This window comes from Zasmidium cellare (genome assembly GCF_010093935.1).
Source record: "Zasmidium cellare ATCC 36951 unplaced genomic scaffold M409scaffold_8, whole genome shotgun sequence".
NCBI classification, from domain to species: domain Eukaryota; kingdom Fungi; phylum Ascomycota; class Dothideomycetes; order Mycosphaerellales; family Mycosphaerellaceae; genus Zasmidium; species Zasmidium cellare.
The window spans coordinates 759,525-775,574 of NW_022986952.1; the positions used below are offsets into that span (position 1 = coordinate 759,525).

At 53.1% G+C, this 16,050-nt stretch overlaps 8 protein-coding genes across 8 annotated transcripts; 3 read left to right on the top strand and 5 right to left on the bottom strand.

The window, feature by feature from the left end:
* Positions 1-371: 371 nt before the first annotated feature.
* On the top strand, positions 372-611 carry M409DRAFT_36020 (uncharacterized protein; the record flags this gene model as incomplete). Its single annotated transcript, XM_033810491.1, has 1 exon — positions 372-611. A coding segment is annotated over one exon (240 nt), but the record flags the coding sequence as incomplete, so codon positions are not given.
* Positions 612-1,015: 404 nt separating this feature from the next.
* On the bottom strand, positions 1,016-3,607 carry M409DRAFT_51978 (uncharacterized protein; the record flags this gene model as incomplete). Its single annotated transcript, XM_033811954.1, has 2 exons — positions 1,016-3,320; positions 3,384-3,607. 2 exons carry the CDS (start codon positions 3,605-3,607, stop codon positions 1,016-1,018), a joined length of 2,529 nt encoding a protein of 842 aa, XP_033671125.1.
* Positions 3,608-4,477: 870 nt separating this feature from the next.
* Positions 4,478-5,566, bottom strand: M409DRAFT_19839 (uncharacterized protein; the record flags this gene model as incomplete). The annotated part of the gene is made up of 2 exons (XM_033805114.1): positions 4,478-5,506; positions 5,555-5,566. 2 exons carry the CDS (start codon positions 5,564-5,566, stop codon positions 4,478-4,480), a joined length of 1,041 nt encoding a protein of 346 aa, XP_033671126.1.
* A 522-nt stretch (positions 5,567-6,088) lies between these two features.
* M409DRAFT_19840 (uncharacterized protein) lies at positions 6,089-7,865 on the bottom strand (the record flags this gene model as incomplete). The annotated part of the gene is made up of 4 exons (XM_033805115.1): positions 6,089-6,229; positions 6,286-7,017; positions 7,072-7,250; positions 7,298-7,865. The coding sequence occupies 4 exons, from the start codon at positions 7,863-7,865 to the stop codon at positions 6,089-6,091; spliced, it is 1,620 nt and encodes a 539-aa protein (XP_033671127.1).
* Positions 7,866-9,599: 1,734 nt separating this feature from the next.
* Positions 9,600-10,502, bottom strand: M409DRAFT_64567 (uncharacterized protein; the record flags this gene model as incomplete). Its single annotated transcript, XM_033816135.1, has 2 exons — positions 9,600-9,709; positions 9,755-10,502. 2 exons carry the CDS (start codon positions 10,500-10,502, stop codon positions 9,600-9,602), a joined length of 858 nt encoding a protein of 285 aa, XP_033671128.1.
* A 371-nt stretch (positions 10,503-10,873) lies between these two features.
* M409DRAFT_64568 (carbohydrate esterase family 16 protein) lies at positions 10,874-12,015 on the bottom strand (the record flags this gene model as incomplete). The annotated part of the gene is made up of 4 exons (XM_033816136.1): positions 10,874-10,966; positions 11,034-11,066; positions 11,121-11,429; positions 11,479-12,015. 4 exons carry the CDS (start codon positions 12,013-12,015, stop codon positions 10,874-10,876), a joined length of 972 nt encoding a protein of 323 aa, XP_033671129.1.
* Positions 12,016-12,814: 799 nt separating this feature from the next.
* M409DRAFT_51981 (uncharacterized protein) lies at positions 12,815-14,082 on the top strand (the record flags this gene model as incomplete). The annotated part of the gene is made up of 3 exons (XM_033811955.1): positions 12,815-13,117; positions 13,183-13,990; positions 14,051-14,082. The coding sequence occupies 3 exons, from the start codon at positions 12,815-12,817 to the stop codon at positions 14,080-14,082; spliced, it is 1,143 nt and encodes a 380-aa protein (XP_033671130.1).
* Positions 14,083-15,493: 1,411 nt separating this feature from the next.
* M409DRAFT_64570 (uncharacterized protein) lies at positions 15,494-15,964 on the top strand (the record flags this gene model as incomplete). Its single annotated transcript, XM_033816137.1, has 1 exon — positions 15,494-15,964. The coding sequence occupies one exon, from the start codon at positions 15,494-15,496 to the stop codon at positions 15,962-15,964; it is 471 nt and encodes a 156-aa protein (XP_033671131.1).
* Between the last annotated feature and the right edge of the window lie 86 nt (positions 15,965-16,050).

Genomic DNA, 16,050 nt, shown 5'->3' on the forward strand with positions numbered 1-16,050 from the left:
CAAGCCAATCCACACATCGACAGCCACCATGGCATGCACCAGTGCGTATATACTACTCCCACAGCATTCAGAACTACGCTGATACTACTAGAATCAACCACCCCACCAGTCCAAGGACACCCAGTACTTCCGCTGGGCCGGCCCGAAACCGCCACCCAAGCCCAAACCCGAGCCTGCAAGTCCCCCCTATCAGCCCCATTTCTGCAATCCAAGCATTCTAACATTATAATTCGCAACAGCGCCAGCCAGCATCGCGAAGTCCACCAAGTCCACCAATTCCACCAAAGGTAACGCCCTCCTATCCAGTCATCTTTCGTCCATTCCCAGTATGCTAACATTATAATTCAGCCCCAAAAGCCGGGAGATCACGCATCCGCAAGGGCCCATTCAAGGATCTCGTCAGGGACATCGTGCTGGGCTTCCACCCGTACCTGCGCATGCAAGCCTCCGCTGTCCAGGCTCTGCACGAAGCTGGCGATGCCTGGTTGAAGGATATGCTGGGCGGTGTGTACTTGTGCGCTGCGCATGACGGTCGAGTCTCGGTCAAGCTGGATGACTACAAGGTGGCCAAGCGTGTCTCGAAGAGGGAGTGGACTGCTTTTGCGAAGTGAGAGGGTAGAGGTTTCATGTATCCAGAGGGAGTATGGGATTTACGGCGGCTATGAGAGGATGATGAGATGTGCCCAAGTCCAGGGGCTGGCCATGACTTGAACTTCATATCGACAACCAGAGAGTAGCAAGATAGGAAGGGCGTTGATGAGAAAGAAGCTGAACGACACATGATGCAAATATAATGCGGAATTCAGAGAAAACGCCATCTATGACCCTCAATTCGTCGAACCGATCCCTTTTGTAATACAACCACTGTCGCAATTTCACAGCTTATCAATGCAATGCCCTCGATCCAAAAACGCCAGCGTCCATCGGGCTATGCCTTGATCCCCTTTCCGATCCCATCCTTTCCATTTCGTCTATCCCATGACCGGACCCAAAACTCCATTTATAATGCAACAACCTAATAAAAGCTATTCCGATCCCGATGACTCCTAACCGGCACATAACTCGCAGGTGCCGGACGTCTGCTACTCCCGATATCAATACCCGCAATTTCCCTCTCCAAGGCATCAGGTCCGTAATCCAGCGGGACCTTGGGTGGGAGAGATGGAGGTCCATACATATCTTCCTCGTGGAACCCACGACCATACTGTGGTTGCTGGTCGTAAGGGTTGGGAATGGAGTTGAAGTTGGCGTGATCTCGAAGTCCAGGGTTGGGGCTCGATCCTCCGGATTTCTTCACCAGTCTCGCGCGAATCTTTGACGGTTGTGGCTCTGGCACGGGCTCTGGGTCCTTCCCTCGCACGTTGATCATCGTATCTCTGCTGACTCTACCAGCAGTGTTCATGACTCCCTGTGTGCGAGGTCCAAAGTCTCGATCCCGACCTAGCCCATACTGCTTGTTTGGCACCTTTTGCTCAGGCTCAGGAGCCCATGAATGCACGGGCAAGTGGTCCGAAGGGTCTATCTCTTGCCCATGCCAGCCCACAATAGGTCCTTTCCTGGTGGGAGACTCCTCATCCGCATGAGGAGCATTCGGGTTGTGGACACCGAAGCTGTCCGGCGAGAATGGGACCCTGCTTCCCTCAGACATCGACGGACGAGGCGAGACCGACTTCCGCACTGGTGCTGCACGAGGCACTGGTCGCGTGGCTGAACCTGGCTGCGAAGTAGAAAGCGGGCTGTCGTCTGAGGACTCGAAAGCTCGAACTGGGTGCTGGATACTATACGAGCTCTTTGGCCTTGCAGAAGCTTGACTCGGTGGAGGCGCTTGCTGTGCTGGCTGCGGCGATAAAGCTCGAGGCTTAATCAATGGCACAGCATCTCGTGAGCGGTAGTCGTACTGGTACGGCGATGAGCCTGGCGCTTCGTATGCATAAGGATTTGGACTTCTTGCACGAGGCACTTCGTGCGACAACGGATGAGGTCGTGAAGGCGTGCTGTACAGGTCTGCCACACTGTGTCGAGCTGGGTACTGCCTGCCATATGAAGGTATGCCGCCTTGTGGAGGACTTTGTTGATTCGGTGGCGTCAGATTTGGCGTTGATGCGTAGCTGGCATTGTATGGAGAGTCGCCGTACTCGTCGAAAGAGTGGCCTCTCGCTGGATGGCCATGACTTGGCGGCGTACCATAATGACGCTCGATACTTTGCAGAGATGAGCTTGGTACAAACTGTTGTCGAGCTGAAGGCGGTGTCGTTCCGTGTCTCGCTGCAGCCGCAGGTGGATACGGGCGATTGTCTGGAGAAGCGTAGTGTGGAACGGCAGGCGAGCTATGGCTGTGTATGGGAGGTGGAGGTGGAGGGCTTTCCAAGTCGTCCTCCATATACGGCTGCCCTTGCGGGCTACCGTACTCACTCTCCCACCCATCATTTCTCCGTCGCACCTGCTGGTACTGGTAGTCGACGTCTGGGATAGGCTCAGGGTAATCCGTGTGAAGCTGCGGGTCTTCATAACCATGCGGCTCTGGATGTGTAGGTACTGCTGGCGCCGAGTACGAGTGGGGTAGGCCAATGTGACTTTGTGGCCGAAGATGTGGCTGCGGTGGAGGCGGTTGAGGTTGTGCGTATCGCGGCTGCGGTGGCAGAGAACCTCTTTGTCGACTGCTGGGTCTCAATTGAGGGAGGAAATCAGGCTGTGAGGGTCCAGGTTGCGGATCGTATGGCTGTGGTCCCAAACTCGGATCAAACTCCCCGTAGTAGGGTTCTTCAGGAACTTGCTCAATCGGAGCAGGCGAATGTCCTGTTGACGCATATCCACTGACCGGTGTCTGCCCAAACAACGTGGCCTGCGAATGCGGGTAGTTGAAAGTCTTGGGTCCTTCCGGCGGCATCGAGTTCGCCCTCGGTGGTGTTGCGAAGTCTCTAGGCCCATGCTTTGCTCTTCCAGGAATAGGCTTGTCCGACACCATGACAGGATTCGCATTGGGCTGGTTTGGATTAACGGGCAGCGGCCTCCTCTTGACCTTGCTTATACTCCCATACTGCGCCTTAAGCTCGTCCGCAACCGACATTATCTTGGTCTCTTTCTCTGGCTTCTCCCTTGTGTCGTAGTATGTCAACTCGATCCTGATCTCGCCAGCGTATTTCCCTTTACAATTCAAACCCTGCCACAGATCGTTCTTCCCACCACCAGGCACCACGACGTCGTCCAGTCTCACCCAGGCTTCGCCGATGAGGTCGGTGCGCTTGTCCTCGCTGAAGACGGAAATCTTGAGGGTGTAGTAATCGGGGGAGTCGTGGACAGTGAACCGCAGTTCCTGGTCCCTGTCATCCTTTTGTCAGCAAAGAATGCCTCTGCCTAAGGCATTGGATTGAAGATGTACTCACCATCTGGGCGTTTGTCCTCCTCTCTTGTCCGTCTCTGTCTTACGTGCCTCTTTACCCAATCTCGCTGCCGCATAAGGATTCTGTTTGCCCATAGTCTTGCGATTGGGAAGATTCTTCGCTCTGTCGACCACCAGTACCAGTGTCCCAATCTCAGGACCGTCGACGGTCATGTCGGCGAAGATGCCAGCGGCATGCGGACCATTGTTGGCCATTTTCGAGCCCATGCCGGACTCTGCGACCGTGGTAGGGACAGTCGGGGTCGCTCGAGCCAGAGGGCGAATAGGGAGGGCGAGAATGGGTGAATGAATGGCTGCCTGAGGAGGTTGTGTTTATGAAGGCGCAGCAGCTTGGGCGGTTCGGAGCATTGCGTAGTTACCCGGAAGCTTAATGCTCCAGCAGTCCGTGGCTGACTCGAGGATGAACGACTGTGTTGGAGGGGAGGGTGAGTATTACGAGTAAGAGTAAGGAAACGAGAGAAGACGTTGTGCGGCGGAGTTGTTGTTGTGGGTGGTGAATGTTGAGAGTTTGGGAGAGCAAGGAGCTTCACATCATCGGCGCCGCTTGAGCTGTTGCTTGCTTGCTGGTGGCTGGCAGAATCGCGTCCTGCCACCGCCGCGGACTTTAACACATCCTTGCTAAGAGCTCTGCTCCACGCGTTGCTCACTCGCATTATTGTTTGATCCTCAAACTATCGCATCCTCAGAATCCTCATTGAAACGCCATCAGAGTTCTGGATCTGTCTCAATGGGTGCTGCCTGTCTTCCTCTCAGCGATCGTCGCCGAGCTTCGGCTTGTTGATATCTTGCCAAATGCGGCAATTGACGCCAGCTTTCATCGCCGACCAAGGATCCCATGTCCAACATCGCCAGCAAGATTCAGAAACTTCAGCATGATACCTGTTTGGCTTTGTCGAGTTTGCCTGTCGAGTACGCAATCTTGACGCGATTCGGCATTCACAGGTGGTCGGGGAGCATCCACACGCCCAAAAGAGGCCTGCGCTCTGCATGAACGGGGACAGCAAAGCCATTGCGTCGCTACAGCAGGATATGGTCGTCAAGCATTGGCACTCCACTGCCGAAGCCTTGTTGTCCCATTCATCGTTGCTGCAACACCTTCCAATCCACGCCGACGGTCCAGCTGATACCTTCCAGCTCAATGTCCCACGTAGGAGCTCGAACACCCACCGTACTTCCGACAGGAATATCGATAATGGCATCCTTCTTCGAGTCGGCCACCAGCATCAATCTTACATCTCCACCGTCTATATGTCTCCCTTGGACCAGCATTGGCCCCCTCCCAGCAACCGAGGACACTTTCGCCCGCAGAACGTAGTCCTCGCCATTTAAATACCCCTGCCCTTTGCGACTATGAGCGGCAGCTTGGCCAGTCTCGATGACCCATTGCTGCATTGTAGCTGCGAGGCCTCCAGGCACGAACTTCTCTCCTCGTCGATGCGGCGAGAAAGCTTCTGGTAGAGGCTCTAGTTGCTCAGAGGGCGCCACGGACGAGCGAAGGAACTGTGGGCGACGAATGCCTGCTGCACCATTCTCTGTGCCGATAGTGCTTGCTACGCTTCCTGCGCGACTGAAAGTGTGAGCACCAGTGTTCATGTGAGATGCTGGAGTCGTAGGATGCTTGAAGACGGGCTTGGGAGGGACAGCGATAGACGCGTCTTGTTGCGGTTCAGTCTGAACATCATCCAATCTGCGCCGTTTAGGTGAGTAAGGCAGCGCGTTAGCCCATTGCTGGACATCCTGTAGACGGTCTTCGGTGGTCGGAACAGCTTGCGCTTCCTCATCATCGCACATGAGCATCTCATCATCGTCGTCCTCATGGCCCTGCGCTTCATCTACATCCTCAACGGGACGAGACGATGTCCTGAGAGCTTCCGCAAGGCTGGGCTTCGGTGGTGATGATTGTCGTGCTGGAGATGGTCGTCCAAAGCCGAACCGTGGAGCAGCGGCGAACTGGCCTGGCGAAGGTGCTGGTGCAGGTGTCTTCCTCTGTGGCGTTGTTTCACGTTCTTCGGGCTGTAGTCTCCTCAAAGCTCGGAGTCGTTTTGCATCCTTGGACGGTGATGGTTGCCGCCTCTGACCAGCTAGGAAGCGATGCGGCGAAGGAGTCTAGTGGCGTCAGCGTGTATTTCGTCCAACATTCTCGATGCGACTTACCACGGGAGGCATTGTTTCATCTGAATCTGATGGGTTGAATTTGCTGGGGTCGGGGTTCGTGGTTGATGAGTATCATGTTGGAGTCTCCCACGCGATCGTGACTTCCAAAACTGAGCAAGCCGGCTGCGATTTCGAGACGCCTGTCTTTCTCTCTACTGCACTTAATAGAAAGACACGAACTTTGAGCTCTATGTGGATGGTGAAATGCAGCTTGCAAATGAGCTTCGTCTGACGTGACATTTTCGCGCTCACTCGTGACGTAACCGTACACGTCTCCCACCATGGTCGCGTTGAGTGGCTCTGATTCATCCCCATCTCTCGTGTGCCTTAACCCTGAACGGCAGCGTGGCCGCCTCTTGTCATTCGGAGAGGTAGGAAGCACCAGCTTCATGTAGGCTGTTCAGAAAACGAGGAAAATGGAATCGAGCTTGCAATGTACCTGAAGTTGGCGATGATCTATACACACAATGATGCTTTTCATAACAGCCGTGATGGAGCACACAGAATGAGCGACCAATATCACTCGCTTTCGATCTAGAACATCTTCATCGTAGCATTGCCGTTCCCATAATTCCCCTTCTGCGTCGAGAAGTTAGACACCTCGCCCAGATTGCTGATCCTTCCAAGCAGAAACTCCAGCTGGCGATACGAGGCACTTGGAGCATATTGTGGGATCTATTGCATAACGTTAGAAAGCCACTGCTTGCTACGAACGTGATCGCAGTACTCACCATATGACCGGAAAGCTCAGTCCTCACAAATGTCAGACCTCTCTCCGTATGCCAATTTCCAAAGACGCCAGCTCCCGCGAACGTGCCCTGGTTCAGCTCTTCGTGGTAGGGAACGTAGAAATCGCTCCACTCGCTCGGAGGCGTGCTGAACCCTTGCTTTCCGTTAAAGGTCATGTTCTGAATCATCATGAGGGTGCCATCCAAGATGAGGATGAAATCGAGCGTTCCGTGCCCGATGATGGTCCTGTTGTTTTTCTCGATGACTCGAGGCAGAACGCTGAGTCCAGATGGATCCGAAGTATCTGTGTCAAGGACACCATCGCTGCATTCTGCCCACTCCATGAGAGGCGCGTTGATGGCACGCTGAACGTCTGTCCTGTTGAAATAGATGGATGCTCCTGGAGGTGAGTATCCAAAACTTCCTGGGAATCCGAGGACATCCCAGAGCAATGGACAAGTCGTGGCGACCTGGTACTCGTCCCAGCAAGGGTTGACCAACAACGCTGCACTGTAAATCTGGTTCCATAGACTACAGCTCCTGTCGCGCTGATCGACATTCGGCGGGGTTGGCAGAGGTCCGGTGGGTGGATAGGTCAGAGCCTTTTCCATGAATGCAGCATACCCACAAGCCTCATGCCTCGCGTGGAGATGATCGAGGACCGTCTTGTTGAGATTGAAGAGCTCAGACCATTGGTCGACGAAAGGCACAGCGGGGATGTCGTCGGCCACGACCTGGACAAGAAGTTAGCGAGTAACTCAAAGGGCTCAGCCTTTGTGATAACGTACACCGTAGGTGGTCGATGGGTCGTAGATCATGATACCCTCCACATTGTAGTATCTCTTGTCCGTCTTGTTGTGCATGGCATCCGCAATGTAAGGCACGTAGTATCCAGCATACGATTCGCCGGTAATGTAGACCTTGCGGTTGTGCAGATCGAAGGTATCCACGAAGTTTTTGAAGAAGCCTTCATCGTTCAGCAGCATCCCCAACACATCTGAACGCACCACTTACCCAGAAACTGTTCCGCAACCTCAATCTCGTTCGTTGCGGCAGGGACACCTTTCTTCTGACTGAATCCAGTCCCAGCAGGCTGCTCAACCCACACAACATTCGTCAAGTTCGCCCAAGTATAAGGATTTTTCACCGGCTTGTACGTGCCATACTGCCAAAGAAAAGGCCCATTCTCTTGCAACAAGCCCTCCAAACTGCTACATCCTGGCCCACCATTCAGCCAAATCAGGATCTCGTCTGTGGCTTCGGGGTTCTGTGTTGGGAAGAACCAGAAGTAGAGCTCGGAGGCATTCGTGGCGTTTGAAATGGGGAGGAGACCAGCGTAACTCTCACCAACATCGAAGTCGACGTCGGGGATCTTAGTGCCATCGACGGCGAATTTGCGAGTCTTGGGGTTTGAAGGGATGATCGGTTTCGGTGGGTGCGAGTAATGCGGTGGCTGCCAGTTCGCTGCAGGCGTTGGGGATCGAGCTTTGAGCTCTGGTGGAGGGTTGGCTTTTCGAACGTGTCTGCTATCTCGCTTTGCGAGCGCTGTGCACGCAAGTGCAAGAATGGTGAAGAGCTGCATGTTGACTCGACCACTCTGTAGTAGCAAAGAATGCCAGGAAGGGAGTAAAGAAGGAAAGACAAGAGAGAGAAGCTTTAAAGAAAGAGCACAAGCATCGCCCCAATGTCTTGACCTACATGTACCAGCCTAACCCACTCTAAGGGCTCTGCCATCATGCACAATGCCGTAGCCTGAACATACAGATATCGGATGGTGGGGCGTTACATCGGCCCTTGCATAGGGTCGTACGGCCTTCCTTCTTCTGACCTTGGTGCGCGCCGCTGCCATGCATCCGAGAGTTCAGGGCGCCGTCATGGCGACTATCCGATTGACCCGTCTCTTCGTATGACATTATCACAGTCTATATCGTCTCCGATTGTCGCTGCATTTCGCATAACCAGGGCAACGCGACCGTACGGCGCGGGAGCCGTCTTGGGCGGTCTGCAAGATAAGACTAGCTAGTAGAGCGGCGGAGGCAGGACCGGGAATGGAAGGTGCTTTGGGAGGAGTGGTCGCCGGTTTGAACGATGACACCGCATATGGGGTATCAAAGTACAAAAACGAGTGACAGATATAACCATGGTTTCAGGAGGAAAAGTGAGGTTCGAAGTCAGTTATACGTGTGTAACGAGCCAAGATCCTCCGTATTACCGTCGCGAAATCATCCAATCACGCAGAGTGGAGGTTTCAAGGATGACAATTCGGCGGTCCTTTTCCATGGACGACACTTTGAGTGTGTGCTGTACTATTCATACAACTCGCCCAAGTCTTCGAAGGCGATTCAGTGGCTTGATCCATGCAGTGTGATCCGATGAGCCTCCAAAGACGCAGCAGTGAAAGCATCCAGCCGAAGCCGCAATCACTTCGCAACCTCCTCCTTTCCACCCTTGGCAACGACATCTGGAACGAGAATCACCTGCCATCAGATAAGGGTTAGCAGCTGCGACTCTCGCATCTTACAGAACACACGAGGCTGCTCACCATCTCCTTGTACTCATGGTCCACCCACTCATGGCCGAGAAAGGCCTTCCAAGGGACCTCCTCGCTAGCCTCGACGCCCTTCTTCTTGTTCTTCGAGGCAGCCTTCTTCTCCTCCTCGGTCATGAGATCGGCCTTGTAGATGTCGACGCTCGTGGACTTGGGCTGGATGGCTTTCTTGACGGCACGGACGTCGGGGTCTTGTTGATTCATGTTAGCGGTGGAGTCGAACGGAAGGTGTTCTCGACAGCTTACGCATGGAGAGCAGCATGACGAGATCCTCTTCCAAGTGAATGGAGAGGCCATTTGGGATGATGTTGCGTCCGTTGCACTTGTACTCGTAGACGAGCAGGAGACCCTCGACTGCGGCCATCTGTAACGTGTAATTGTGAGCTTCAAGGCGAGACTCGAGGGTCGGCCACGACTGACCGTGAATCGAGACTCGAGTTTCTGTGAAAGACCTTGGTGTTTGAGTCTAGCGGTCAGCAGATGCTCTTGTCAATGTGCAGCAGCAGAGAGGAGTGTCTGGGCTCGGTGGTCGAGAGAGAGTGTGTGTATGTACGAAAGTGCAATGGAGAAGAGAGAAGGACTTAATAAATGGACGGCGGATAAGGTTTCGCCTGCAGGTGGTTGGCATGTGAGCAGTTGCGTGTAGGTGAATGACATTGAGCCTGGCAATCACATGCCAGCGAGACATGCGGACGATACAGCGAACAAGACACTGCCATGTGATGCTGCAGGCTTCACTGTATGCACTCTGCTGAGTCTCATAATGTTCTACAGCTTCTCGAATGTTGGTGTGCGTTTCTGCAGTCCAGACATCAGGGCATCCTTGACATCCTTGGTCTGCAGCATTGCTGCGTTCCATACCGCGATGTAATCCAGACCTTGAGAACATTAGTAGGATCCACCAAGTCACGGCTAAGACTTACCATCATTCACAGAGTGATCTCTCGAATAGTTGATCACCGCTTTGGTCCCCTGAACAGCCACAGGGCTCTTGTTCGCAATGTCCTTCGCAAGCTCCAACCCCCGATCCAACGCAGCCTTCTTATTCTCAAAGACTCCCGACACAAATCCCACAGACAAAGCCTCCTGAGCACCGAAGTCCCTCGCAGTTAGGCAAACATCCTTAATCCAGCTCATACCCACATTAGTCTTGGGCAACCTCGTCAAAGTCCCAACATCCGCCGCAAGTCCAATAGCCACCTCCCTAACAGAGAACCTCGCATCCTTGGAACAAATCCGGATATCCGCACAAGTCGAGATATCAATCGCCGCACCGTACGAAATCCCGTGCATCACACAGATGACAGGCTTCTCGCACTTCTCAATCTCGCTGACAGGTTCCTGGATTTCTTTGATATGCCTCCGTAACGACCAGGCTTTCCTCGCGGTATCCTCGCATTTCTGGTCGGCCATGCCGTCGCCTGTGAGGGGCCCATTTGCCGCCGCGGTGACGTCCAGTCCGGCTGTGAAAGCTCGCTCGCCGGCTGCTGTCAAGACGATGACGCGGACTTCTGGGTCTATGGATAGTCTGGAGAAGATAGTCCCAATATCTGTGAACATTTGTTGCGTGTAAGAGTTGAGTTTCTTTTGGCGATCGATTTCCACGACGGCGACATATTGGTAGGGGAAGGTGACGTTGAAGAACTCTTTATTGTAGTCTCTGGAGGCCATTTTCGGGTCGTAAGGATATTGTCTTTGGTGCTTGCGAGGTTCTTGTGCTGGCTTGGTTTGCCGTGAAAGTTGAGATGTTTGTTCACTTCGCATGCTGAAGTCGAGTCAGCAACAACCGAGGTTGTTCGGTAAGTTCCGAATCCTTTGTCCTTGCTGGCATATGGATATCAACATCGTCTTTTTGCTATTCTCGTCAAGTTACACAAGAAAAAGTGGTTCAAAAGACAAGATGAAGTTGATTGTTCATCCAAAACTTCGAAATTTAGAGGGTCGATCAGGGGCTAGAACAAGCTCCTGAAGCATCTGCTGGGCATTCAAAATCGTCTTGCATTGTTCAAGTGTAGCGAATCAGTTTGGGCTATCTTGTGCGACTATAACCACCAGTATCTGCCTGTGCTCAACCGATTTGCAATTTCTCGAGCCGTAGCATTGTGGATCCTGAAAGTTGGATGTAGGGTATTCAGCTGCAAAGCATCAGTAAAGCTTGATCAAGATACGCCATGAAGTACTTTCCCAAAAGTATTGATCCACTGGATATTCACACTGTGGGTCCTTTGAATACCACTGCCACATGTTAGAGCCTTGGCGAAGCCGAAGTTCCTGCTTGAGTCAACCTACAGTGGGCGTCCCGAACGCATACATTGGACAATAGCTGGAAGTGTCCTTCAATGCACACGTCTCGGGATACGAACACGGCTCATCAATCACTTTGTTGTACAACGCATTGGCATCGAACAAAAAGGCTGTCACACCGGGCTTGCGGTTCAAATTCTTCACGATGCTGTTGACTTTCCCGTTCCACGCGGCGATGTCGGTCTTTTGGCTCTCCACGGCAGCCTCGCCGGTCTCAGTCGTAATGGGATCCCGGTCAATAGGAGGAACGTTGAGCAGGACGAAGTTACGCGCTCCGGTCTGGTAAAGTGTGTCCTATGACTCGTAAGCCGGACGTCCCAACAAAGCATACTTCTTAACATACCACAAGCTGAGCGTATTCGGTCAGCTCTTGAGAGTAGAGCTGCGACTTATTTGGCAAATTATATCCGTTGTTGACGTCGTTGATGCCGATGAAGATGGTGAACAAGGTGCTTTGGGGCTGCCAGTTGAAATAACTTGGATGTTTCGAATAGATCGGAACATATTGATCATTGATTTGTTGCTTCAGTGAAATCACTGTAGGGGCAAATGCTGGGATCAAGTCGCCGTCCACCGTGGCGCCACCAAAGGCAAGATTGACAGTCTTGACGAGCGTTCTATTCCATGTCGTTGTCAGAAAGTCGATCCAGTTTGGACCGTTCGAGGAAGTGTCACCAGGATAATCTGGATTGCCTAGCGGATTAGCTCTCGAAGGCTGCGGTCCCTTTGGATCAAATCCGGTTTGTGTGTAACTATCTCCGAATGAGATAATGTGTGTAACGCTGGCCCAGCTTGAGAATGGACCTGGCCAGAATCTCCATCCCGGAGAGGCCACCGCGACACCAGCAAGCGCGAGTGTTATCGCGGTGGGGAAGAGCATAGTATGATGATAGACATAGGCAGACCCGACGTATAGTAGGATGTAGGGGTGGTCGAGCTTTGAAAAGCGTAAGTTCGTTTGAGTGGAGCCGAAGAGGATGGGGAATTAGGCTTTGAACGAGTAAAGCTTATTATTATACTAAGAGTAGATCAGCGCAACAGACCACATTGTTGCTGGAGGGAAGACATTCGGCAGTCGTTCGACGAGGTTCCTGGACGTATAGTATTGCTCAAAATTGAACATCCAATCTCCATCGCTCGGGAGGGTTTTTGACCGACTCGGACTGCAATCGTTATCTTAGCCACGAATCGGCGAGGTAGAAAAGCATTCAATCCATAGCGAGGGACAGGACAAGGTTTGCAAAGTGTCGAGTGCCATAGCAGGCGTATAGCCATCCAAGGTCGAGTACTAGTCCACTCTTAGGTGGTATGTGAAGAGTCTCCGCGTCGTCGACGCATTTGAGCTTGGGACGAGTGGACATCGAATCTCATTGTTGTCTCGTCAGAATGATAGACGACGATACCGTGGCCTTCAGCATTGTTGGCGTGGAGAGAAGTAATCTCTTAGGATAGGGTGGTGAAGTGAAGAAGTTATACTGCTGATTTGCGGCCTTGGTGCCTGAGCGGGAGCAGCCGAGACGCGCCCTCGCGAATCTAAAGTCGAGCTCTGAGACAACACCAACATCCCAAGCGACTTGCAACCGTCTCCACGAACTTACGACCCTGGATCGAAATATCTCTGGATGCCTCACAGTGCGCGTTAGAAGAGCGCCTCGCCGCGCAAGAGAAGACTTAGCAAGATGGCCGACCTGCACAACACACCCATTGTGATTGACAACGGCAGCGGCACCATCAGAGCAGGCTACGCTGGCGAAGACTCCCCTCGCTGCTTCTTCCCTTCATTCGTCGGTCGACCTAAACACACTCGAGTACTGGCTGGTGGGCTAGAAGGAGATTTCTTCATTGGCAATCGCGCACAAGAGCTACGGGGGCTCCTGAAGATACGGTATCCCCTGGAACATGGCATCGTCACAGATTGGGAGGACATGGAGAAGATATGGCAACACATCTACACAGACGAGTTGAAGACATTGAGTGAAGAGGTATGTGAAGGCTGAGGTCAGTCAACGAATACAAGTATGGAGAATAGGATTGATGTGGCATGCAGCACCCGGTCCTCCTCACCGAAGCGCCCCTAAACCCACGCGCAAATCGCGACACTGCAGCCCAAATTCTCTTCGAAACGTTCAATGTGCCTGCATTGTACACGTCGATCCAAGCTGTCCTTTCCCTGTACGCATCTGGACGAACTACTGGTATCGTGTTGGATGCTGGAGACGGGGTGTCGCATGCTGTACCTGTATTCGAAGGTTTCGCAATCCCAAATAGCATTCGCCGGATAGATGTCGCCGGCAGAGATGTGACAGAAGAGTTACAAAAGCTTCTGCGCAAGAGTGGACACGTCTTCCACACGAGTGCAGAGAAAGAGATTGTCAAGAACATCAAGGAAAAGACTTGCTACGTGGCACTCGATCCCAAAAAAGAGGAGAAAGATTGGCATAGCGCGAGCAACCGAAGCGGTGAAAGCAAGGTGTCGGATTACGTCCTCCCGGATGGCAAAAAGCTCAAGATTGGACCCGAGCGTTTCAGAGCGCCTGAAATCCTCTTCGACCCTGAATTGATTGGTCTCGAATGGCCAGGCCTCCACCAGATCGTTGTTGATTCGATTACTCGCACCGACATGGACCTCCGCAAGCAGCTGTTTGGCAACATCGTCTTGTCAGGTGGCTCAACCATGATCAAGGGCTTTGGCGACAGATTGCTCCACGAGGTCCAACGGCTGGCTGTGAAGGACATGCGCATCAAGATCTTCGCGCCGCCGGAACGACTGTACAGCACCTGGATTGGTGGTTCCATCCTGGCAGGATTGAGCACGTTCAGGAAGATGTACGTAACGATTGACGATTGGCATGAGAGTAAGTCATTCCTCCTCAACCCTTGATCGAAAGTGTTTCGACTTAGCTAATGATCCCCAGATCCGGACATCATCCACCAGAAGTTTGCGTAAAAGAGATACCCAAATGGCAGTCGCAATAGTTTCAGCTTTGACGTGCTCCAGTCGTATTGCGTCGTGATCCATACTCCTCACCCACAGCGTTCGTTTCCAAAGTGGCTGCTGACTTCCGGACCCGGATATCGTCGGCATTACCCAACGCAGTGCATGGATTGCGCGATTTGCTGTGATTTCCCTCTCGGTGGATAACAAGACCTTAGCTGGTGCAACGGACCGGCCAAGGACTATGCCCAACGAACGACGGTCCGCTTGCTGGAGTGACGGTGAAATGATGTGGATGCCGGACGCAGGACTGCGGAGAAAAGAAGTCTCCTTACCTAAACGCTAGCCCTCTAGGCCTCCCGGTACCTGCACATGGCGGTCGATCGGTCACTATTCGCACGCATGCGCTAGAGGGGAAAATTTGCGGGGAAGCGAGAATCGAGCAGAAGAGCACGGAATCCGAACAGAACCGCAGGATCTCGACCTCATGGTGGCGTCGGCTTCGCTGTGGTGACGAGCGACATCGTTCCTGCAAGTCGACTCGTTCGCAGCATCTCCGTGACAACAATGTGCATTGTGCCAACGGACTGGAACATGGCGCCTTTGAACCACGTGTCCGACATTCGAGTTCCTAGCGCCTCGTGCAATCGAGACGACGCCTCCATTGTGATCATGCGGGGAGACTGGCGTGCCTCGTTGTCTGGATGATGTCCATCACGGTTTGGTGGAGCTAGCCGCAAAAGCGCAAGCTATGGGGTAATAGTGTCGCATTGCGCAAAAAGCTGGGGGTAATAGAAATTGAAGTTTCGTCACGGGCCGCCTTCCAAGAATCCAGTCGCAATGAAAGCTGAGGGCACGCATGACTTGGCCATCCACGTGAGGGGCGAGTCGTCGCGTAGCCGTTGACCGAAGTCTGCTTCTCGAGGCCCCAAAGTCGGCCCAAAGTGATGGCAAAAAGATGGAAACAGTTGGAACACGATCGCTCAGATCGCATGTGTCATCGCCACGGCCAATGAGAAAGAGAAAATTCTGAGTGAACGACTGACGCTGTGAACTGCGGCTCAACAGCGCGCTTAGGCCACCCGGTTCGGCAAGCAGACGCCGTCTCCGGGGTCAAACTCTTACCAAAGTTTCTACTTTCTCTGCTACGCCTTCAGTTAGAGGAATAGTTTGTGGACAGCCAAGGAAGCACGGAGTCCGCGTGATGTATTGCGTTTGATGACTCCTGGCAGAATTTGCCGCTGGATCGTGAGATTACGTTGCGCTGCCATCCATATATCAGGCATCGCCGGTAGGTTCGTTGCCACTTCCTCTACTCATCATTCCATCAGATCCAACAACAACACAACAAAAAAGACTTTTCTGCGTGGACAACCCTCGATCTCCACACTCTACAACAACACACACCATCAACACCACCAACATGCCACGAAACCTCTCCATCACCGAGCCACACCCCACTGTCCCCAAGTCTGGCGGATACATCTATGGCGGTCGAGGAGGTGCCGGTAACTACAGGCGTTACAAGCCCGAAGAGGTCACTACCGGCCCATCTGCCACTGGACCAGCCTCTCGCATCTCCCTCACCAAGCCCTTCAAGCGAACCGTCCCTCTCGGACGTGGTGGTGCTGGCAACATGTCTTCCGCATCAAACGAAGAGTCCATCTTCGAATTCGACGAGGAGATGTTGAACAAGAGAGCAGCGAACGCCGCGCCCATCTACCACGTCGGTCGTGGCGGTGCAGGCAACCTCTTCACCGAGCCCACCAAGAAGTCAGCATCCTCACGCAAGGACAGCACCGACTCATCCTCATCGGCCGAGTCTGAGCGCATCACCGCGATGCGACGGAACAGCGGAGGCGTCCTCTCCATCTTCAGCCGGCGGTCGTCGTAAACCATCACGACTCCTTACATTCGCCACTCTAATCATCACGACTTAACGACTCTCTTACTTCTTGGGCCAAACCTTCAGCGAGCTGG